This window comes from Phytophthora infestans, genomic scaffold (assembly GCF_000142945.1).
Source record: "Phytophthora infestans T30-4 supercont1.47 genomic scaffold, whole genome shotgun sequence".
In the NCBI taxonomy this organism is placed as follows: domain Eukaryota; phylum Oomycota; class Peronosporomycetes; order Peronosporales; family Peronosporaceae; genus Phytophthora; species Phytophthora infestans.
Genome location: NW_003303712.1, coordinates 526201 through 550093, shown reverse-complemented (window position 1 = coordinate 550093; position 23893 = coordinate 526201). Strand labels below are relative to the sequence as shown.

The window sequence follows — 23893 nt, the reverse complement described above, 5'->3', positions numbered from 1 at the left end:
GGTGCGCCTCGAGTGATGGGACGGGTTCCCGTGTCGTCGACGTCTTCGACTTAGGTAGTCTAGCGCAACGTCTTCAGACGAATTCAGTTCAGAGAACTTGCTCGAGACATTGTAGAGGAAGCGTCGACTCCTCCACCAGCTCGAATGTGCTTCATAGCCGCTGGGATCCCCAGGGTGAGACACCGGAAATGGTCGCATGAGGAACGGTTGCGGTTAGCTGCATATGCAGGCGCCTGATACTCCTGAGGAGTTGTGACTTGTGGAGTCAGATATCGCTCTCGGAGCCGGTGCCATTGCACTTGCTCATCAGCAGTCGAGGCGGCAGGCCCACACGTGTACGTGTTCAGCGGCTGCTGCGCCGCGAGGCGGGCCGCTTCGGCAGGGTTCCGCGGCTGGAAGCCGTAGTCACGGCGTGACGTTAGAACAAGTGGTCGGACCACAGGTCGGAACGACTGCGAGCGCTGCTCATTGGACAACTGACGGCCTTGGGCCTCGTCCAGGTCATTCGTAATGACGTTGTGATCGTATCGATCTTCCTCGTCATACCGCGACGATAGCGGTGGCGCATCGCGCAGCGAGCGAATCGGATTCGAACGTTCAGAGAACGGATGCGGTGTCCGCAGGTCTCTTCTTGTTGGAGATCGCGCCGTTGAGCGCTAGACCTCACAGAGGAAGCTGGGGAAGACGCGGCACCAGCGTGCGACCTCGGAGAGGTTGGGTTGAAGTGATCCTCACTACCCATGGGCTCGTCGTAATCGACTTCGCTCTCTTCGAGTTCCGAGAACCAGACCATCGTTCCCTCTGGGGCGGCGCCCGCGGCTCTGACGAGCTTTGAGCTTTGCTCCTCTTCTTGTTGACGGCTCATGGAGCGTTGACCGTGTCGACGGCGATACTCTTGGTGGTACTCCGCCACCGAAAGAGACGAAGATGCTCTTGGAAGCATTGCGGAGCGCAGTTGGGGTCTGGGAACCACAAGCCAGGGCGGCCCGACCGCTGGAACGTTGCCCTGGGCTCAGAGTGCAATGCAAGGCATTCAGGATGCGAACGCGTTTGTGAGCTCGTGGAGCTGCAGAACGCACAGGTGAGGTCTAGTGACCTCCGTCGTCTTGACAAGACGTGACCCTCGCTGAGGAAAGTTCGAGAACGGAATGTTCTCATCTTAGTGAGGGAGAGTGTAACGGGGTTACATGGTGTGGAACACACAGGGGTACGAAGTACCCGGAGAGTTAACAAACTCTCAGTACATAAGTTGGAGAGTTAACAAGTGTCTCTCAGTACGTTGGCTGAAAGCCACACGTTATGCATTTGATTAGGTTTAACTATGCTAGATAGTTAAAGAGATACATTTACCCCTAGGCGGCTTGGCCGCAATAATAGTAAATAAATCACTTCTGGTTTTGAAGCATAAAAGTTAAGGTATTAACTTTGAGCCCTGGTCTTGGGCTGTAAGTGTCCTTTGGATAAGGAACTTAGTATTAGTGACTCTTTGAGTCGAACGTCTTCCTCTGACGCTAAAGCTACGGCAGCCCCGCTGCACTTGGTACGAGTGCTACCAAGTGTGACGGGGTCACACAGCACCTTGCGCTAGAGGAAGTTATCTTCCGAGAGTATACAAACTCTCAGTGAACGGCAGTTCACAAGTCCCCTCTTTAATTAAAGAGAGCGAAGTGACCCAAATAAGGTAGATTGTAAACTGAGTATATTTATAGGTAGGTTAAGTTTGGGTTTAATACAAACTGTTCGTTACCTATAGAAATGCAATGTCATTTAACCAATGGTTGGCTTTGAACGACCTTGGTACCTTGTACCAAATATCTCGGAGTATGACGTGTCATACTCCTGAAGTGTGAAGTGTCACACTTCATGTAACCAGGGTACACTTAGGGCTACGTACCCCGTTACACACAGAGTTGCTCCCTCTACTCATTGAATGCTGAGGTATGTTATTGGAAGACCGCGTTTCATTTAAATCACTGAAGAAGTTTGAACTTTCGTTTGCTGTAGGTACGCTGGTCGGACATGTACCGAAATTTGCGGCTTTTCTGCTTTTCAAGTCAAAACCGTAAAAACGGCGGAAGGCGTAAAATCTCGCCCAAGATACTCCTATCCATGTGAAACCGTCGCTTTGTTCACAATATTGAAAGGAAAAGGCGCGCTTTAACTGGGACAATGTTTTGATGCCAAACTGGTTAATTTTGCAGACAATTTTACGACCACTGGTTGCAAAGAATCGATCGAATGTACAAAAAATACCGTAAATTCTGGTACGTACAGTACATGTAGTAGTCCCTAAATATTAATAGCCTAAGTAGTACCGGTAAGTAGAGCATTACGAATGACACTGTGGTTGAAAAACTAACATTTCGCCTTAAGTCTACGTCGCCAGCCTTCCCGATCCAGAACGACAAATCTACGAAGGCTGACGGCAACTCCACCTACGCTCACTTCGTCTGCAGCACACCGGCGGCAATCAATTTCTCGATCTTGGCCATGATACCCGGGTTCTGCAGGTGACGCTGAGCGCCCGTCGGGTCCGTCTGGAAGTCGTTCAGCACATTCTGCATCACCGGGTCACGCAGAATGGCCTGGATCTCTGGGTCAGCCATGCCGTGTCGAGCACGCTCCTCATCGGTCTCGCCGCTCTGGATCTTGTACATCACATTCCGCATTCCGTCGAGGCACTCCTGGTGGTTCGGGTCAAGCGCCAGACCCTTCTCGTAGCTCTCACGGGCCTTGTGGAACTCCTTCATGAAGCACTGAATAGCTCCCATACGCGAGTACGCCTTGACGTACTTGGGATCGAGCTCGATGGCCTTCTCACAGTCTTTCTTGGCCTCGTTAAACGACGTCAGCTTCGTGTACGCAGCCGCGCGGTTGGCGTAGTACACAGCGCACGACGGATCGCGCTTGATGGCCTCCGTGTAGCGCTCGACAGCCTGGGGGAACTCGCCGTTCTTGAAAAACTCGTTGCCTTCGTTCTTGGCTGCCAAAGCCTTCTCCGGGTCAATGTACGCCAGTTCCTTGGTCTTACGCAGCTTCACCTGCAGCGCCTTGATCTTGCGCTCCACGTCCTTGGTGCGGTTCTCCATCTGCGCGCCTTCGTACGCGTCGATAGCAGCCGTCAGGTTCTCCTCCGTCTCGCCCTTCTTCAACTGAGCATTGCCGATACGCACGTACGCCTTGGCAATCAACGCGTAGTCTGCGCGGTTAGCACGTCCAACTTCAATGGCTTTCCTGAAAAATCACAATAAAATAACCGAAATTCACATCAGTATCCAGCAGTTTTAAGCTGCGAAAAAAAACAGTAAAAAAAACATACTTGCAGTCCTCGATACAAGCGTCGTACTGGCCCATCTCCAGCTTCACGGCAGCCAAGTTGCTGTAGTACGACATGTTGGCAGCGTCCTTCTCGATGGCTTCATTGTAGCACTCGATAGCCTCCGAGAACTTCTTCTGCTTGTAGAAGGCATTACCGCGTTGCTTGGCCTCGTCGGCGGCCTTCTTCGCAGCACGCTCAGCCTTCTCCTCCTCGGTCAGATCCTCTTCCATCGGTGTAGGCGCGGGCGTAGGCGTGGGCTCGGCTTTCTTGGGTGCAGGTGTGGCGGCAGGCATCTCCTCGTCCTCAGCGCCGTCCATGTTGATGTTGAGTCCCATAAGTTCGCCCAGTACCGTCATGACGCGCGTGTCCTTAATGTGTTCGTTGATCTTGGACGGATCACGCTGGATTTCCTGCAACACCTTAACGAACTCCGGGTCGCCCAGCATCGGCGCCAGACGCGGGTTGGTCGCGATCTTGCCGAACATTTCGGGTCCAAAGGCGTTTGCCAGCGGGTTAAACGCCTGTGCGGCGGAAGCTTGCGCCTTCCTGACCTCCTCGATGCCGCTTAGACACGCAGCGTTGCCGGCATCCACCTTAAGACCGTCATTGTAAGCGGCTGTGGCGTCGTCGTAGCGCTTAAGTGCGTGGAGCGCGGCGCCCTTGCGACTGTAGGCCTTGGGCCAGTCAGGCTTCGTCGAAATACACAGCTCGGCGTCCTCAAGAGCGTGAGCGGCGTCGTCCAGCGACAGATACGCAGCCGAACGGTTCGAGTAGAAGACGTGGTCGTTCGGGTCTAGTGCGATGGCCTGCGTGTAGCAGTCCACAGCCTCCTTGGGGTTGCCAGCGCTCAACGCCGCATTGCCCTTGGCTTTCCACTCAGCAGCAGTCTGTCAGATTTGATATTTGCCATTGGTTAGTGAAAATGCAAAATAGTTGGTGAGAATTGCCAATGGACACTCAACCTGTGCCATGATCTCTTGGCTTCTTGTGATGCTTTTCCGCAACTGAGTCGAGTTCCACTCGATCGATCCTTTGGCCAGAAGGGTGAAATTCTGGAATTGTCCAGGTGACTCGACTAAGTGCGAGATGATAGCAAAAAATGAACAAAAAAGGTGTAGCCATTTTGATGGCAAGAACATGCGTGATCTTTATTTTTTCACGGGGCTTCATCCTGGGCCACTACTGTTTCTGCTGTACGTGGCTTGAGTCGCGATGACTGGCTGATGCCGATCTGCGTAAGAGGCTGCACCAAAGTTGCCGGCGTCACCACTCGACTAGGCAGCGCCAACTTCTTGAGACTACTACCGCTGGTAGCAAATGGATACATTTTAGCGACAACCTGGAAGTGATACCTAGCACTTAGATTTATAGTACCTGGACTCGTGGAACCGTTTAAGCTCCTTGGTGACAGGTGTGGAGAAGAGATCGACCTCGCAGTCTGTTGGATCTTGTGGCCTCATCTTGCGCTTCTGACTCGGACTGCTGTCTACCAACACTGGATTGAGCACAGCACATTGGTTAGTTTATCTTTAAGGCTTGATACCTCGTCAAGTTATGAACAAGTGCAGCAGCGTACGGCAAGGAGCCGAAGATCTTATAGCTGAGAGCTTGCTGTGCGAGCCTCGACGTGCTCGCTCTGGGGTTTCGTACAGTACAAGACCTGACCGAATAGCGTTGGCTCTCTGAGAAGACGACGTGGTAGTCTGTGTGGTAGTTGCCAAGAAGTCGACGGACACGGAGGGCACCAAGTTGGATGCGCCATTGTTGGTGCCCTGTGTATTGCCACCTGGATAGACGACCACCACAGGCTCGTGTGATGCTGAATCTGTGCGCTGTTCATCAGCCGATACAGGCACCACGTGGGCTCCTAGATGGCCGGGAGGAGGACACTGATACTCGACTTCCCACCACGGGACGACGTCGCTGCTGCAACTGCTGGACGTTGACGCCGGTGTCGATTGCCTCGTAGTGGAAACTACGTCGCCATTGGTAGTGCAGTCGGCGTCGATCTTCAAGGACAATCGCGATTTGCCCGAGGCGAATCCTTTCCTGGATCGCTGCAGGCGAGACCCGAGACTCCGGTTCGGTGGGGCAGTGGTCGCAGTGGAGGGCGCGACTAGAAAAGGCTGGCCATCTATGCTAGCGGGGGCGTCGCGGCGGTGTGAGGAGTTGTCGGTGCCTTTGGCGCTGTCCATCATGGGTGCTAGTGTGAGGGCGGCGAAGAAGATCGATCTGTCTTATGCCTGATGACGCCCCAAGTAGAAACAAGAAGATATAGAGCCAGCCGTCGCTCCAAGAGATCCTCGAGAGCGGCGGCGGCGTTCTAAGGGCCGCTGGCAGCAGTTGTGCCGGTCTGAGCAGCCGTGGCCCGTGACATGGAACCGTTTCGTAGATTCTATACCTCCCTCTGTAACTGAGGCATCCGAAATGAGGACGCTAAACTTATCCGAGGCACTACATGTAGAGTACCATGAAATGATCATCGCCCGGCCTTCTTCTGGTGCTTGGCAATGTTCCTACAAAAGTTGCTGGATCCGGAAGATGAACAGCGGCGCCGTGTTCGACGTGCTCGGATCGTGCGCCGCAACCGCATCAAGCGAGAGGTTGGCAAAGGTTTACCCATTCGAAAGCCACGAGTACCTCGAGCTGGTGACTATGCACTCAACTTGGACAGCGAAGCGGACACCGCTGAATGGAATGAACCCAAGTCGCCGTTCCGACCCACGTTCGGTGGCAATTCGGACGAACAGCAAGCAGCACTGAATCCATTTCATGATGCGCCTCTGCAAGCCACAAAGACATCGTTTTCTTCTACAAGTAGCAGGCCATTCGTACCAAGACCGTCCGATACAGTTGTGCCCTCAACTCTGTCAGTACCGGTGCCCTCTAAATTGATTTCGTCACGAGTCAAAGCTAAGTGGCAAAATGTTTATCAGCAAATTGTTTTTAACCGCCACGAAGAAATTTTGGCAAAAGATCCGAATCGAAAGTGGCGCCAGGAACGTTTTGGTTTGTTGCTTTTTGCAAAAGGTGAATATGCTCGAGCTAGTGAACATTTGAGTACAGCCGTCAGTCTTGGAGCTACTTCCAGCCTCTGCTGGCGACGACTTGCAGAGAGCTACTACCACATGTGGGAAGACGGTGGAGAGTGGGAAACTCTGTGGGCCTGTCGTGCCGCATACGAACAAGCTCTCACTCACGTGGCAGTTGCTGGCAGTCCACTCGCGCTGTTCGCGTACGCCAAAGTGCTGGAATGTTTGGGCAACTTCTCTGGTGCATTGACCATCTGCACGTCAATAATCCAGACTTTCCCCAACTTCGAAGAGCTACGAGAAGTCAAACTTCGCTTCGTTCTGCTTCAACGGTATCAACTCTTTTCGTCGTCTACTGATCCTGTCATGAAGCTCTCAGTATTAACCAAATGCATCGGATACACACAAGAACTTCTGCTGGATCAAGTCATCACCGAGGTTTGTCTATATGTGTATGTTGTAGCATTGTGTAATGTAATCTGACGCATACTTCTCGTTCTTCAGGGCTCGCGGTATCTCAACGTCATGTACTTGCACACACGGTTAAGCGAAATGCTGGAAGAGCTTTCGACTCCATCGCCTGCAATACCGAAACAAGCTCACGTCAATGTTGATATTCTGTTCCAAGAGCTCTACAAACTGGCACTGAAAACCTCTGACGTTGCTCCTCCACCTGGTACGAAGTGGAAGGCTTGGAAGCGCCATAGTGACACGTATACAGCATTCGCAGAGTATTTCCGAGCTCAGGGTGACAGCGTTCTCGCATCTGACGCGTTGTCTCGCGCTCTTGAGCTGGTAGAAGAAAGTGACAGCTCTCAGAAGACGACTCATCACTTGACGGAGGAGCAGCGACAAAAGCGTGTTGCGTTATACGTAGTACTAGCACGCAACTACTACCAGTGCAACCAGATGGAGAAGGCCATTCGAGCCATGGAGGCGGTGTTTGGTCTTGATCCTCTACATGCTGAAGCTCGTGCTAGTCTCGTGGAATGGTTCCCTACAAAATGGCAGTTCGTGACGATCTGATGCTCGTTTAAACGTCAACTTTCTGTACTAACACGGGTCTTTTACTGCAGATACCGACTCGAGCTGGAGGATGCCAGCCAGGTGCAAATTGCTCGAGTTCTTCGCGGTATTTGGGGTCGCAAGATTGCTCTAACACGTCGTCGGGAGGCCCAGCGGATAGCCGAGCGTCGGTATCGTGATAATCCTTATCATCCTGGCACTCGACGGCTGGTTCTTCGTCTGCTGCGAGACAAATACGCGTCGCTGTTTGCAGCTCAGGAGATGGCAGCTCGATGCATTCAGCGTCGAGCCTATCGTTATCTCCACTATGCGCGAGTGCGATGGAAAGTCGAAGACCAGCGAGAAAAAACTCTCCACGCTCTTGTGAGTCGCTTCAAACCTTAATGAGGTGTGTGGACTAGGCTGACGCGACTTTAATAACAGAAAAGCAAGCACCAGACACGGAAGTATCGATACAATCGCCAAGTGCGCAGCCAACTGGCAGCTTTACTGCCGAATGAGTACGAGTATCGCTTCTTTCGCGAGGATTGTGCTGCTCTGCGTATACAGGTGCGTAGATTGTCTACCAGAGCAGATTTCGCAGTGTACTGAGCTGTAAACGGCTACATCCAGAGATGTTTCCGAGGCAACAGAACTCGGAAAGTGTTTCGACCTCTTCGAGATGCTCAGAGACGAGAAATCCTGCGTCAACAGGACGCAGCGCAACGCATTCAACACTTTCTACGTCGATATTGTTGCCCAGCCAAGTCTTCTCCCCCTGTAGACGATCTTCTCTTCCGTGCGCAACAGAAACTCGTTCGTGACAAGGAACGTCTGGCTGCGATGCTTGGGCGTCTGCACCGTCGCTGGAAACGTGCTAAATCACGAAAAGAATCCGTGCTGCTGTTTGCGCTCCAAGCCGAAGCCACCGAACAGCGTCGGATTATTGTCGAGAACGCCAGTGCTACCAAGATCCAGCGCTTGTGGCGTTGGTACACTGCTGGTCAGGCACTAGAAGACCGGACTAGCAGTCAAGCGCAAGTATTCCTTGTCGAGCATTTATTCTCCGCACAGAGACGTCAGATCACCTTTGAGGTCGATCTCAACCACGCAGCTCGCCAGATTCAGGCGGTATATCGAGGTAAACGCATGCGCAGGTTTCTCCAGATCTTGCGAACTCGACTCCCAGCTCCACCATGCGTCAGTCCAGTCGCCACGTTGATCGGTAACTGTGAAGCGAATCATCGGAAAGGAACAGAGACGATGGCAACGCTGCACTCGATCGACAGTCTGGACGAGAAACGCTCGCTGTTCGATCACCCAGTCCTCGTTCTTCGCGGTGCTCGTGTACTGTCTCGACCTGATTCTCCCTCGTCCAGTGAACGCTTCCCTTTACAGCACGTGGTTTCTGCGATCCAGTACAGCTCTGTATTGAAGTCTCTGATCTGTGCAAGTGGCGACTTCGAAGGAGATCGAATACTGAAGATCCTCCACGCGCTTCAGAGTAGAAGAACCTTGAGAATCCTGGCCTTGGGCGGCATCAGCGTCGAGGAGAAAGGACCCTCTAATCAAGATTCAGACGCGACGAATTGTCAGAATGTAAACGAAAGAAAAACCGGTACGACATCTTCCCCTCTCGGTCAACTGGTAGTTGTGCAGTCGCCACTAGTGCCGTACCAAAAGAGTCCACTTAGTCCCATGCAGCTTCTCTCCAAGGCTTTGTGTACATCCAATTTCCTACTGGAAGAGCTGTATCTGGAACGCAATGAGCTGCTTCGAACGCCTCAAGAAGGCGCCATCGTAGCTGGGGTAGTAGCCGACTACTTCTTCGCGAGATATGGTCACCTCCACACGCTGGTTATCGCCCACATGCATCTTTCAGACGCCAACGGTGCACTCCTCGGCGCTGCTCTGGTCATCAACACGGTACTGCAGAAACTGGATCTTCATGGCAATTTACTGTACGACGGAGCTGCCATCGCAATCGCCAACGACGGACTCGCCTTCAACGAGACATTGCGATACTTGAACTTGGCTGAGAACCGAATTGGCAGTTCTGGAGGCAAAGCTCTGTTCAGGTGCTTGAACGCCAGTAATCGAGCACTCCAAACGCTCATTCTGAACAATAATTACCTGATGAACGATGTTGTACCCATCTTGGCTGAGACGTGGCAAGTGAACGCGGTGATTGAGAGCGTTGAACTCGCTGGCAACCTCATCCACGATCGTTGTGTAGCTGAGATCCAATCTGCTGTTGCTGAACGTCGTGAAGTTGCACCATCGACCGACAATCACGAGTTGCGTCTCCTGTTAGCCCGAAAGCGGTTCGGTGCCCACGATACTCGTTCTCCATTTAGTCGACGAGGAATCAACTTCTCCACTCCCTTCACTTCCCCTGGGAAGAATAAAAACAAGAAGACGAATACGCCTTTGTCTCCGAAGAAGTGGCTGAGTACCAACACGCCCAAGATCAGCTCGCCAATCGCCTTCCCAACGTCGACGAACAGACAAGCGAACGAGGTGTTAACTACGACTGTAGAAAGTGGCTACACATCTACTGTTCGACCACTTAAATATATGAAGGGGACTCCTATGTCACCTGCTCGATTGGCGGCGCTATCGAAACTTCCAGCATTACCGGAAAAGAAGCGACTGGCCTGGTAATTTTTAAATATTAAAAAAATATTAAATTGCATCTGCAACCGAGTCGGTAGTACCGACAGTAAAAAAAATGGTGCTGCAGCAACAAAGTGTGTACATTTAAGAAGAAGAAAAAACATTCTGCTACTGTTCGCTATCTCAATAGGTCGACGCTGCGGCGATCGTCCCGACTCTCATGGCGAAAGTGCCCATGACGATGAACCCGTTCTGGAACACGATTGCTGCTCCTGGCCACGCTGACTCGTTAACCTCGTTGTTGACGTATGTGTGTGTGAACACCAGTACAGATCCCACCAGCGCTGCCACTGACAGTGCCATGCAGAACACCACGAAGCACCTACCAGTAGCGAAAAGTATGAATACTGGGACGTCTAATACTACTACATTGACCTGGTGGCTGCTTACCGAGCTCTAGTGGCCACCTCGGATCCGTAGGTGAAACGTGCATCTTCAGATAGCATACCCCAGTCCACTGTGTTCACCCTGAAGCAGCAAAAGTTAATTGAAACTCGAGGAAGATACTTTGCCAAAGTATTACTATTCCTTACAGAAAGAAAGCGAGAGTCGAGACGATGCCCGGCAGGTACTTGACGAAGTTAAAGGGGATCTGCGAGTTGTGATAGGCCGCTGATGCCGCGCCATCCGCCAGCACCCACCAGCCCACACCCACCAGCAGCCCCGAGACGTAGCTGCCCGCCTTGCCTGGATCCACACCCATCGTTGAAGTCGAAGTACTATTCTGACAAGCTCGGCAAGCACCCTCGCTCTAATGACATCATGACACCTTCAGCAATCTATATTTCAATCATTCCAACAAAGATGGAGCTTTCTCGAGCTGAGAGCGCGCTGCGGACGCTCAAGAACCGCCCCAAGGTGCCGCAACCCGCGGTCGACACGGCGCTTGCTGTCCTTGAGTTGATCTGCCCCTCCAAGATCTTGTCGGAGTCGCCCACACAGACGTCTGACGTCGCTCCGTCAGCTGATGAGGAGACAAAACGCGAGCAGCTTCAGGAAGAGCTCCAGACGCTTTTACTGCACGGAAAAGAGCGTTGGGAGCCCGTCGCCGTGTTCCTCGTGGTCGTACGCGATCTTCTGAGTCGCTATCTTGATCTATCGGACCTGGACGCCAACACAGACTTCAGTGTGCCCTCTCCTGACCTCCCGCTCTATGTCTCGAGCATCGCGCCGCTATCCGACGTCTTCGTGACGCAGACAGTCAAGCAAGCCGTCCACCAACACATGGAGTACTACGAGCCTCGAGTGCGCATGGCAGTGGCCAAACTACTGGGCGTCTTGGCCAAATGGGACTTGCATTGGGTCACTCAAGAGTTCACGCCCCAGATCGTCGACTCGGTCGTGTCAAACCTCAGTCGCTCGCCTGATTTCGAGGAAACAGGCTTCGACGAGCTGGACGACAACGTCAGTAACAACGGGATGATCACCCCGCCTCAGAGTCCCGAGGGAACGCCTCGAACCCCGTCCACTCCCTACAGACTGGACGATGTGAGTGGCTGGAAGGCGCTGGAGAGCTCATTATGTGCGTTGAAATACATCATCAAGGGCAGTGGCGTGGAGTTCCTAAAGGAGCAGACGACAGGAGACGGAGACGAGGCATTCGTCTACTTAACGCCGCAGATTCTGGAGCTGGTGGCGACCAAGAGCTGCTTCCACATCAATCGCCACGTGCGCGTCGTGGGCTTGGACACCATCACGGTACTGTCGGACATTGCCCCTGTGGGGTTCCTGGAAGCCCATCAAACAGCAGTAGGCGACACTCTGAACAAGTGTATCAAGCGTGGAATGGAGGACAACTGGTGCCAGGTGCGCTACGCGGCGTCCATCTCTGCTCGTTCCTTCTTGCTGAAGCTGCAGGAGCAAGGACGTGCAGCTTATCTGCCTATTCTCCTGCCCCGACTCTGTCTCAACCGCTACTACATTGCGGAACGCGTGCAGAAATACTCGCAGGAGTCGTGGAGGATGATCGTGGGCGAGCAAGGACGCGAACTGGTGGCCAAATACGCCACCGAGATCGTCGACTATTACGTGGAGATGACGAGTCATTGCGTGCGAGAATCAGCCTGCCAGTGCATCGCTGAGCTCGGGATGAAGGTCGATCCGACTGCTATCCGCCCGCACGTCGGCCGGCTGATGCAAGCGCTGCTCATTTGCTTCTACGACGTGTCCAACTTGGTGCGTGACGCTGCGTGTCTGGCTTCAGCACAGCTGGTTCGTGGCTTCCCGGACGAGTGTCGGCCGTTCCTGGACGAGCTGTATCATCTGTGGATCGACCACCTCTCGGACGACATTTGGTCGGTACGGGAAGACGCCGCGATCGCTCTGGGGAATGTGATCCGTGCGTACGGCCAAGAAGCGCTGGATCGCGTCGTCAAAGTCACGGAGGAATACCTGCCTCTCGCCAAGAAACAGCCAGCCATGACGCAGCAGGAATACGACGAAATCATGCGCTCGGAGAAGAAACATTTGAGTAAACAGGCCTTCTCGTGCTGTTCGCTGGAGCCCAAGCTGTTCGAGCGTCATGAACATCGCGACAAGGAGCCGTGGGAGCACACGGACGGCGCGATCTACATGGTGCGCGAGCTGTGTGCTGTGGCTCCCGACGTGGCTGTCACGTACCTCCCGCAAGTGGCCGACGTTGCGATCCTGCGTCATTTCCCTCAGACTGCAGTCTTGCAGGAGACGATCTGGAAGCAGCTGCCGCTCATGTGCGAGGCGCTGGGCAAGAAGGTGTTCAAGCGCTACCTCGAGCTCTTCTTCGACCCGCTGGTCTTCACGCTGCAAGGCACCAACCGCCTCGCTAAGTTCGCAGCTCGCGACTGTGTGGCGCAGATCAGCAAGCAGATCGGACCCAGCATTTTCCTCGGTCGTCTGGATGCGAACCCCACGTGGAAAGAGGCGCTGGGTCCTGTGGTTCCAGTGCAGTCCTACATGATCAAGTAAGTGGCTGGTCCAGTGTCAAGACAGGGCAAGAGAGGCAAACGGGAGAGCAATTGGCAACGTCAACATGAGCACGATCGATTTGTGGAATTGTTTATCATGTTTTTGTGTCTTCGCTAGCTGCTGATCGTTTGCGCTTGATACGTGTAGAGTTGACGCTACTGGGAGATGACTCAAGCGCGTCGATACTCCACTGGACCTTGAGGCGTCACGATGACCGGCACTTGGCCTTCGTACTGCATCTGCTGCTGCAATTTCTTCTTCTTCCGGTACACGGTGCAGTACCACATGAACGCATTCCCCGCGATGAACGCGCAGATGATCAGGATCAGGCTCAGAATTCCTCCCATGGGCGTGTTGGCGAGAAATGAAAAGTGCGAAAGGAGGTGGGAACAGGAGCAAGATTATCAGTTTTCGATATTTTTTACTTGCTATGTTTGTTGAGACAAAGAGGGCTATTTTTTTTAAAGAGATCCAGTCTTAAAAACGTTTCGTTCTCATGGGCTGCGTAGTTTCTCACAGCGTCTCGATCGCCAGCGCGAGTCGCGTCCGCGAGGGAATTCTGGTCGCTCTGGGACGTCATTGCAGTGGAAACCAGGACGTGTCCAGTCAATCGACGCGATCGTGGCTGACCGCGTGCTTTGACCGATATGACAAGGTAGATTTTTCTAGAAGCTGTTAATTTTTGTTTTGCATTTATTCTTTGGAATTACTTTTTTCCATCTATAGAACAGCTCTGGCTTCGTATCGTGCGATGCAGTGCTCAACGTCGTCGCAGAACTTCCACTATTCCGGATTCAGGACTGGTCTGCGGATGAAGTTTCCCAATTCTGCTCCTTCTTCTTTCGAGGCGAAGAAGTCGAGCGAAACTTCGACTATCGACTGTTTCTAGACTACCTCTTCTTCCCGGTTTGCCAGCACACGCCTCGGATTAAATTGAAGAAACAGATTGCTGTCGATGATATTTTCATCATTCATGAAGGAAATTATCTGTTATCAACAGAAGACTCAGAAGAACGTCCATGCAACTATGAGTCAGTAATAATTAAACAACTCGATTTGAAGAAGTTTGCTGCTGGAACGGAGGAGCGCGTGGCTCAACTGCGACGTCGAGTGAACGAGTTGCGGCTGCTCAGTCATCCGAATCTGACCACCTTTCAGACCACAGTACAGAACGGAAGTTCGCTGTACGTGATTCAGGAACACCACCAGATCTGCACGTTGAAGACGATTCTGGAGTCGTTTGGTCCGATGAAGGAGCCCACAATTCGTCGCTATCTTCTGCAGATCCTTCAGGCGCTGACGTTTCTACATGATCATGGCGTACAACACGGGTGGGCATTGCACTGTCATTTGGAAGGAAATTTGCTCTTAGCTGCTAACATAATTGTTGTTTCACATCCAGGAACCTGACGATGCAAACAGCTCAAATCGACAGCTACGGTCTTCTCAAACTTACAGATTTCGGGATTCGACGCCATTTGCTTTCTCTATCCTCCTACTCTGAGTCTGAAGAGGACGAAGAGAAAAGGAAAACGTTGGTGGGTACCTAAAAAAGAGTCTTGACGTAGTCGTAACACCTTTGCCAACGCTTTGTTTTGCTTTGTTGCAGCCGCCTGAGGTCCTTCGAGACTGTCGTTTGTGGGGCGACAAGACAGACGTGTGGTGTGTCGGTATGCTGACACTACAGATGGCCAACGGGTTGTCGAAATATCCACCCGAACAAGTATTCGATCAGCCCAAGAGCAGAACTCCCTCTCGCAACACTCGCTTGCAGCCGAGTCGATCTCCCATGAAAAAACAAGAATTGGAGTCGATTGGTGGCCTTCCACTTCCTGAATGTGCGTCGAAAAACCTCAAGTGCTTTGTCCGTGCATGCACGCAACGTGATCCCCGCAATCGCTCGTCGGTTAAGGAGTTGCTGGAGATGGGGTTCTTCCAAATCGACCAAACTAAGGAGACGAACGAAGTGTTGCGTGCAGTCTGCACCGACTTGGACGCGACCATGCGGAAGCTCAGGTCTTCTTCTCCCACGCCGCTTAGGCGAAAATCTACGTGTAGAGGCTGAGAAGAACGCAGCAAGTTCGGGATTCCATACATAATTTTATTTCGATATGAGTTCGTTAATCTTTGACGAATTTGCGCGAACTGCAGCAATGACATCTTTGGCTTGTTTCGTCAGATGAGGGTTCAGCAGAGCTCCAGTGGCCAGAGAAGCCTTCAGAGGAGACTTAATATCTTTGAATCTATTCTTCTTCTTGGGTTTGCGGGTCTTCGACGGGGAGTCGGAATGTTGATGATCGTCAAGCTCCAGCATTCTCCCTGGCGAGCGGAAAGTCGGTGCAGATGCTGAGAAGCCAAGACTTGTCGATTCCTCCGTCGTAAAATGTTTTTGTATCGTCTCTTTAATGTAGTCGCGCATGTTGGCGTTCTTAGCGCCCGTGGGGTAGAAGAGCTTGATCTCATCGCTCTTGTCGAGCTTCCGCAGCTTCAGTTTGGTAGTGGACTCGACCTCTGGTTTTGCTACCGACGAAGGAGTTACTGGTCGTAGAAGGGACGTGGCAGGGTCGAAGATCCCGGTATGACTCAAATCGGGCAGCTGGATGGGCTCTAGAAGGAGGTGCACAGACGACAGCAATTCGTCAAGTTGAGCCGCGTCCTCCCAATTTTTCCAGTTGTTTCTATTCAAGGGACTGGAGTATGTCGGATTCTTGTGCTGGAGATCATGCTGTGCGATCTCTTGTCGCGACTGAGGCAACAAACGGCTAGAGTGAAATGATAACACGTCCAGAAACGGAGGAGGATCGATGGGTGTGCGCCTCAGCACTAGTGGCCGGCCAATGGTATTCAGAGGTGTGGATTCATCAACCGCCGTAGCTTCCACGACTTGATGGTCTTCCATTCAGTTGTCTAGTATGTTGAAGAGACACCTTCGAACGGAGCCCAAGCTTCTGAAAAAAAAAAACTGACGTGTCTTTGCGGTTACTCAAGAAAATCGATTTTTTTTCCTACAAGTCTGGGTACTAGGGATGAAGATGCGTGTGATGTGAGATATCGGAGAGTTGAAAAGTAAGTATTTAACGTCATACCATGCTCAGCACAGTCAGACGATGTCGGCAACTTTAGTTCGTCATTCTCCCAGAGTACATCAGCATTTTTATATGATCCTATCACTCTACTATTCATACACGCACCGACAGAATTGCGACACCAAATGCGTCCGCTACCACGAAGAAGCAACCTGATTGAGCTCTTGGTCGGAGGCTAAATTGAAAGTGGAAGAGTGGACAATAGGTAAGTTTAACAGAGCGCGTACAGGAGGTATCAAAGCCATGTATGTGGTCGTAGTGAGCAGTTTGGCAGGCCATAGTTAATGGTACTACATGTACTGTAGTTGACTTGTCTGCGATTGAGGAGCTGCTCTAATCTCGAAGCTGAATAATCATGCCGGGGACGCCGCCGCATTAAACATGTTCAGAATGTTCATCGAGGAGGTAAAGTACATGTCAGCTCCGTCAACTTAATTAATTACGGTAAATCATTGACAGTGGATAATCATGTCCAGGTTATGTCCTTACGCAATGCTGTGCGAACATTCGTTGTGGGTCATTGTTCATACTAGAAATACAACTGCATCTTCAGGACCTTTGTTCACGTATCTAGCCTCTTGTTGTCTGGCAGTTAGCTCCATGTCATCATCAGCGGTTTATAGTAAATTGCATTTTCGGTCAATAATAATATCAAAATCTCTAAGCATCTTTTAAGTATATTTATCATTACCGATCCTAGAATGCAAAGGGGTACTTCAAAAGATATTGAGTAGTATATCGAAGATTGACTAGCAATTGACGCCATAACAGGCAGGTTTGCAAACAACAAAAAGCAGTAATAGCGACAAGGGCGTATTAATCGATATTTCCGCTGGGGAACACAAGTGCAACTCTCACTTTAATCTCAGTCGCGACAAAATTGTAGTAGTCTCGCCTTAATTTAAGGCAACCCTGGTATTTTTTCAATTTCTTAAGATTTCTAAAAGTATCGCAACTTAGCTAAATATCATACTCGAGTACCGGTAAGCAACATACCACAGTATTATTAATGCTCTATTCTCAACTACCGGTATCAGGAATTCAGACTCTGAATACTACTAAGTAGTATTAATATGAATTAGTAGTAATATACCGTATTTGAGATCTCCTACTTCAGAGTGATCTCCTAATTCAGACTGCCCTCCAACCAATCACATATCGAGAATGGAACAGCGCACAAGTCTAGATCTCCTAATTCAGAGTACAAAAAACGTGCTAAGCTGTAACTATCCACCCAGAAATTCGCAATGGCGCGCACTCCCGGCCAACGGAAAGGGAGAACCCGTATTTCTGGCACTGGCAAGCCTCCCAAGAAGTTCAAGCGCGTTGCCATTTCATACGCCTACAAGCTTTCGGTTGTGGAGGGAACCTGATTGGGAGCTGCTACGACGGTTGCTGGAAGAAGTGCCCGTAGTGCGCCATGCTGTGGATACGCGTCACGACAGAAAACTTCGTAGTTCCCGAAGAAGAACTTGATAGCTAAATTGTTTTGTTTAAATAATACGTGATAGAGATGCGTCGGTACATGTACAGATCTTGTCTATTTTGCAACAATACAACTTCAAAAATATTGGGGAGATCTGTAATTTAGAGTTTGATAAAGCGCTATTTAAAAAAAATAATGACAGCTGTAGTAAATAGGAGCTGTTGTAAGTTATTAAGCAATATAAAATTCTCGTTGACCAAGTTGCATCCTATCTCTCCTGCGGGTGCAAGTTCTCACGCCTTGAACAAGCTACAGAAGCACTTTCCCACGGAGGAATCGCTAAGTCTAGGTTTATCTGCATCTGCTCCGATACTGGAAGCTTGACAGTCAACAATGTACAGTATCACAATTCGTCGCAGCTTTAAGCTCCGTCTCCTGGGTGTAGACACGCATGTTAGCAATCTTTGTGCTCGTGGGATAGAAAAGTTTAATTGCGTCGCTCTTGTCGAGCTTCCTCAGCTTCAGTTTAATAGTCGACTCGACCTTCGATGTTGCTACCGTCAAGGAAGCTACTGGTCGTAGAAGTGACGTAGTGGCTACCCAATGGAATTAGGGGTGCGGACTCGTCGGCCGCCGTTGCTTCCAGGACTCGATGATGACCTTCCAGTCAATTGTCGAAGAGACCCGCAAACAAACTTCATTCCGAATTAAGAATACCCTATACAGTGTACTGACACAACCATGCAAAAAAAGAAACTAGTCTGCATGTATCGAGGGATATCGGAGAGTTGAAAAATAAGTATTTAACGTCATACCATGCTCAGCACAGTCAGGCGATGTCGGCAACTTTAGTTCGCCATTCTCCCAGAGTACATCAGCATTTTATGATCCTAGCACTCTACTATTCATACACGCACCGACAGAATAGCGACACCAAATGCGTCCGCTACCACGAAGAAGCAACCTGATTGAGCTCTTGGTCGGAGGCTAAATTGAAAGTGGAAGAGTGGACAATAGGTAAGTTTAACAGAGCGCGTACAGGTATCAAAGCCATGTAGTAGTCGTAGTGAGCAGTTTAGCAGGCCATAGTTAATGGTACTACATGTACTGTAGTTGACTTGTCTGCGATTGAGGAGCTGCTCTAATCTCGAAGCTGAATAATCATGCCGGGGACGCTGCCACATTAAACATTTTCAGAATGTTCGTCGAGGGCATGTTTGCTATTTTGCATGAGGTACAGTACATGTCAACTCCGTCAACTTAATCAAGGTACGGTAAATCACTAAAAAGTGAATAATCATGTCCAGGTTATGTCCACACGCAATGCTGTGCGAACGTTTGTTGTGGGTGTCCATATTGTTCATACTAGAAGTACAAGTGCATCTTCAGGACCTTTGCTCACGTATCTAGCCTCTCAGTGACGCTTCCGGCTGTGTTGTCTGGCAGTTAGCTCCATGTCATCATCAGCGGTTAATAGTAAATGCATTTTCGGTCAATAATAATATCAAAATCTCTCAGTATCTTTTAAGATCTCTCCTGCGAGTGCAAGTTCTCACGCCTTGAACAAGCAGTTAAAAGCTGCGACGAATTGAGCAAACGAGAAGCGCTGCTGATTGTTGTTCGCCTTCAATCGAAGTACCATCTCCTCAGCTGAAAGTGCGTCTCGATCAAGTGGGGTGAGTGTTTGGAATGCAGCCAGCGCTGCTTCCAACGGTACAGTGCCATCTCTTGTGTCCGGTGCCAGCCGCAAGAAGACGCTACGCAGCAGCACCTGCGAGTCTTCGTATCTCCGTAACTCTGTCTGCAAACTCTCTAGACGCGCTTGTAGAGGAGCCAAACGAGCCTTCTCGCAGTCGATCTTGAGATGCCACTGGCGAAGTTCCTCCTTGTATCTCTCGGTCGTGACTTCCAGGCTTGACAGCTCGTTCTGCAGCGCAGCCTTAGTAGACGCATTTACACTCACTCGGGTGGCATCCACTTGTAAAGTAGACGCGTGTGGCTGAGTTTCTAGAGCTCGCTTTTCCTCCAATAACCGCGAGATCTCAACTTGCAGGTCCACCAGAGTGCACAGATGTCGACGAGGCACGCGCGACAGCTTCGCTCTCATCTCATCTCGTTGCTTCTGCTTGCGTTGTACTGTGAGCTGCTTATCCTGCGCCGCTGTCTTCAATGCGAGAAGCTCCTCAGCTAAGTATTGATTCTCGAGTTTCTGGTCCAGTACGCGTTCCCCCCACTCTGTTGTGGTTTTTGGCTTCAAAGAGCTTCTGATATTCCCACTAGAACTGCTATTGAGAGTGGCAGATCGGGGCACTTGACGCATCACATTTGCCAGCGTTGCGCTCGTTTTCAGCCCCTGTAGTTCGCTCTTGAGTGAGGCAGCCACTTGTTCCTTTTCGGCAAGTTGCATTGTCAGCACATGCACTTGATTTGTCAGCGTTTTCTTCTCCTGACGCAACTCTTGACGCATCTCACGCAGCGTATCTTCGTCACGAAAGAACGCTGCTGAAGTGCGCATAAAAGCTCTTGCAGATTTGACAAGCTTCTGAGAATTGGTAGTGATCGACGTTATCGTGGGAGCTTCTCTTACAAAAGTTGAATGAGCTAATTTTTCGTCATTATCTTGCTCGGTTGGGTCTTCCACTTCTTTATCTTTATATTCATCCTCATATTCCTCGTCACTGTCTTCTTCTGGGTCGTTTACTGGTTTCTCCTCTCGATCGTCTTCTTCACTAAGTGACGCAATGTCACCCGACACACTCTCGCCTCGTTCACTTGCTGATTTGGACAGGAACTTGATCGGATACTCGCCTCCGTCTAGCTACAGGAACGAGTTAGCCAAAACCCGACGGCCTCAAGCCCAACAAAGCTCACTCATTACCTCCCACTGCTCCTCGCCGTCGTCGTACTTGACGTAGTAGCCTCTTTCCGCCGAGTACGCGTCCACTTTCCCCTCGAACCACTCGTCCTCACCCTCCCAGAAGACTTGCACACGGCACCCGACTGCTTCCTCACCTCGCATGGTTGCCGAAATGGCTACACTAACTTCAACCGTCGTGGCAAGTGTTCTTTTTTTACGTCTACCACATCAACTGTAGCCATTTCAAGATGTCAGTGGTAAACGTGAACGTCGGAGTATTGGGGCACGTGGACAGCGGCAAGACGAGCCTTGTGCGCGCTCTAAGCACGCAATTGTCCACTGCCGCGCTAGATAAACACCCGCAGAGTCAGCAGCGTGGCATCACTTTGGATCTGGGCTTCTCAAGTTTCCGTTTGCAGCCATTAGATCAAGTGAAGCCATCTTTGCAGGTCACTTTAGTCGACTGTCCGGGTCATGCGTCCCTTTTTCGGACAATCTTGGGCGGTGTAGCCATTATCGACACTGTGCTGCTGGTCGTGGACTGCCGCAAGGGACTACAGGCTCAGACCATCGAGAGTCTCCTACTGGCGTCGCTAATAGCTGAACGAAGAGTGATCGTAGCATTAACCAAGACGGACTTGCTGCCCTCTGTGGCCTCAGAAAGAACGAAAGTCATCGATGCAGTCACCCATGAGATACGGACGTTCTTGGCTACACATTTCAACTTCCAGAACAAAGCCCCCATTCCCGTGGTTCCCGTGGCTGTAGGGTCTGGACAAGAACCTCAGGGCATTCAGCAGCTGCTAGAAGTGCTGAGCGCCAACTTACAGGTGCCAGAACGAGATACTTCCGGCGCTTTTCGCCTTGCAGTGGACCACTGCTTTGCTGTGCCTGGTAACGGGACAGTTCTAACTGGGACAGTATTAGCTGGAACCTTACAGAAAGGAGACGAGATAGAGCTATTGCCAATCGGAGTAAAGACAAAAGTAAAGACGCTGCAAGTGTTTAAACACGACGTGGACAGATGCACACAAGGAGATCGCGTGGGCGTGCGCGTAAATGGCTTAGACCCTGCACTTGTGGAGAGGGCGATGGCTGTGTCCCCTCCCGGGAGCTTAACCCCAGTGACCCAAGTGATCATTCCAGTGACCCCAGTGCCGTTCTTTCGCGGCGCAGTCTGCAAAAGTGGAGCCAAGTGTCATGTTACAGTTGGACACACTACTGTCATGGCTACATTTACATTTTTCTCTCGATTAGGGCGCAACAAGAAGAGCAACGTGGAGTTTGACCCCTCCGCACTGTACGAGTACGTGTCGGATCTCGATTTCGGGGAAAAGAGGCCAGAAAAGGCTGGAAATGAGTCCACAAAAGGAGATTCTACTATATTTGCTCTACTTCAGCTCGAGCACGCCGTTTATTGCCCTCCGAAGGCGCTTGTCGTCTGTTCACGACTTGATCTCGACGCGAAGCGATTCTCGTGTCGATTGGCTTTCTACGGGTCTGTGGAGTGTGTTGTCAGCGCAACTACCGACGAGTTAAATGCGTTACGTGGTGTGTACCCATCTGTAGTGGGTCTGGAAGATCTGCAAGTTGGTCGTGTCAAGAGTCGAGATGGCTTGGTGGATAAAGTGGCTGAAGGAGCAGGCGAAGTGATCGGTCGAGATTTGTTTTCAAAGGATGTCAAGTGGAGCGTTTATCAGAACTCGGAGGTTTTATTCGAACAAGCACAAGTTCTGGGGACAATCCTCGGACCTTTTGGCAAGGCCGGCAAGTTTCGCATTGCCTTGTTGCCAGACTCGACCACGCGAGCAAAAAAGTTGCAGTTGCTGCCCGTTCCAAGAGAGAAAATTGTGTTTCGATTTCTGAAGTTAATGGCACTGAAACCGCCCAAGTTAAAGGGGAAAGGGACTGAGATCTCGACTACTAAATCCGCTGCCAAGGTCTCTGTGCGTTCATTTATACAAAATAACTATTTGCTATACCCGGAGGCTTTCGAGCGCTCAGCAGCATCGTCCGACGACAGTATCAGGATCCGTGATACTGCGTCTTTGGAGCTAGTAAACGAGGACGGTGGTGGGTCCACATGTAGTTTTGCCAAGCGGAGAGGTCAAATCGAGCGACTGAAGGGCGAGACGACTGCGGATGGCAGAAATCCGTTCGCTATTGTGTCGGGATTGTTCGATACTGAGCAGGAAGCAAAAGATGCGGTGGGTTCTCGCATCCGGTGTAGTAAAACTGACGGGGACGAGGCAGACGAAGGCGCGATTGAGAAACCTTTCGGTAAAGCTGGCAAAGTCCGTGTAGATTTTCAGGGATGTGAAGGCACCAAGGGCCAAGTGGGAGATATCGTGGAACTATACTGATGCTTCTCTTTGCAGCAAGTTAAGCGCGACAGGGGTGTCTTACAGTTCAATCAAATTTCGCTTCATTGACGAGTTTGCAACAAGCAATACCGTACATGGACAGCAACAAAAAGTACCATGCGCAACAGTCTGGCAACGAAGATGGCGACCATGTCGGAGCTGCCCAGTAAGGCGTTGAAAATCCTCACGCGTGACGATTTCTGGTGAGATCAAGCTCATTCTGATGAAAAGGGCCGCAACAACCTTAAATGGGGGGGGGGCGCTCCACAGTGAACTGTGTAAAGCGTTACTTTGGACGATGTTCAGCTAGCTGCCTATTACTTCTTCGAAGTATTTGTTTCCTGTTCTGTCTTGAGATATTGCATATACGAATATTTTACTGCGTCACTCTGCTATTTGTCGTACACCACCTCTAGGGTCGGGTAGTCCGCAGCTGTTTAGGGAGTACGGTCTCGAGCAGTGGCAGGAACGGTAGCACAAGATAACTTAACACTCCAAAAAGCTTCTTGTTTCTTTCTCTCACTCAGCTTAGGCAAGAGGTAGTAAATGTAAGACTGAGATTAACGAGGGCCTACCGCCAACTCGCTTTCCTATACACGACACCGCTTCAGTTTATCTTGATCAAAAGAGTCCTTCTCCATGACATCTGTCCTCGTGCGGCGACAGGAAGGTCCGAGACGCGGTCCACCTTGCGCATCCGGCCTTGTCCCCAGTCACGTGGGACGATAGGAGGGAACTCACACACCGTTCCTGTACTCCATCGTAGCGTTCCAATACAATCACACCATAACTTCACCGGTCCCATGTGCGAAGTGAGTGGGAGCTTGCGGGGTCAACGGGAACCAGCCGCCCACCGTCGCAGCTCGTTGACCTTCGCCGAGATCCCTTGGCACAAAAGCCTGCCCGCCAGCGCCTGGCACGACACCTACATTCCCGGGTACGGGACATACTCCCCGACTTGGAGTTTGCCGTCCTCGGCGAACGGATGGCCAATGCTGGCGGCGCAGGCGAGCCATTGTTTCGGGCGCACCCGACAGGTCGATAGGATGGTCCGACGATTGCTCGGTTCCATAGGAGTTACCCAGGAACGCTTCCGTAGTAGGGGCATCTTCTTCCGCAGCTTGAAAGTCGTGTAACACTTCGATACCATCCTTGTACCGCAAGCGTTCCAAGCAGAGAGCCTTGG

The 23893-nt window shown here is 51.1% G+C and overlaps 5 protein-coding genes across 5 annotated transcripts; 2 read left to right on the top strand and 3 right to left on the bottom strand.

The window, feature by feature from the left end:
* Positions 1-2340: 2340 nt before the first annotated feature.
* PITG_17013 (uncharacterized protein) lies at positions 2341-5653 on the bottom strand (the record flags this gene model as incomplete). The annotated part of the gene is made up of 6 exons (XM_002897175.1): positions 2341-3234; positions 3320-4206; positions 4282-4394; positions 4517-4626; positions 4694-4805; positions 4896-5653. 6 exons carry the CDS (start codon positions 5515-5517, stop codon positions 2442-2444), a joined length of 2637 nt encoding a protein of 878 aa, XP_002897221.1.
* A 176-nt stretch (positions 5654-5829) lies between these two features.
* On the top strand, positions 5830-14525 carry PITG_17012 (uncharacterized protein; the record flags this gene model as incomplete). The annotated part of the gene is made up of 9 exons (XM_002897174.1): positions 5830-6789; positions 6856-7361; positions 7428-7740; positions 7801-7926; positions 8071-10016; positions 10641-12971; positions 13495-13630; positions 13702-14306; positions 14378-14525. 9 exons carry the CDS (start codon positions 5830-5832, stop codon positions 14523-14525), a joined length of 7071 nt encoding a protein of 2356 aa, XP_002897220.1.
* Positions 14526-15076: 551 nt separating this feature from the next.
* On the bottom strand, positions 15077-15874 carry PITG_17011 (uncharacterized protein; the record flags this gene model as incomplete). The annotated part of the gene is made up of 2 exons (XM_002897173.1): positions 15077-15210; positions 15337-15874. The coding sequence occupies 2 exons, from the start codon at positions 15872-15874 to the stop codon at positions 15077-15079; spliced, it is 672 nt and encodes a 223-aa protein (XP_002897219.1).
* A 3165-nt stretch (positions 15875-19039) lies between these two features.
* Positions 19040-20002, bottom strand: PITG_17010 (uncharacterized protein; the record flags this gene model as incomplete). The annotated part of the gene is made up of 1 exon (XM_002897172.1): positions 19040-20002. The coding sequence occupies one exon, from the start codon at positions 20000-20002 to the stop codon at positions 19040-19042; it is 963 nt and encodes a 320-aa protein (XP_002897218.1).
* A 590-nt stretch (positions 20003-20592) lies between these two features.
* PITG_17009 (selenocysteine-specific elongation factor, putative) lies at positions 20593-22707 on the top strand (the record flags this gene model as incomplete). The annotated part of the gene is made up of 4 exons (XM_002897171.1): positions 20593-21853; positions 21935-22130; positions 22185-22235; positions 22434-22707. The coding sequence occupies 4 exons, from the start codon at positions 20593-20595 to the stop codon at positions 22705-22707; spliced, it is 1782 nt and encodes a 593-aa protein (XP_002897217.1).
* Between the last annotated feature and the right edge of the window lie 1186 nt (positions 22708-23893).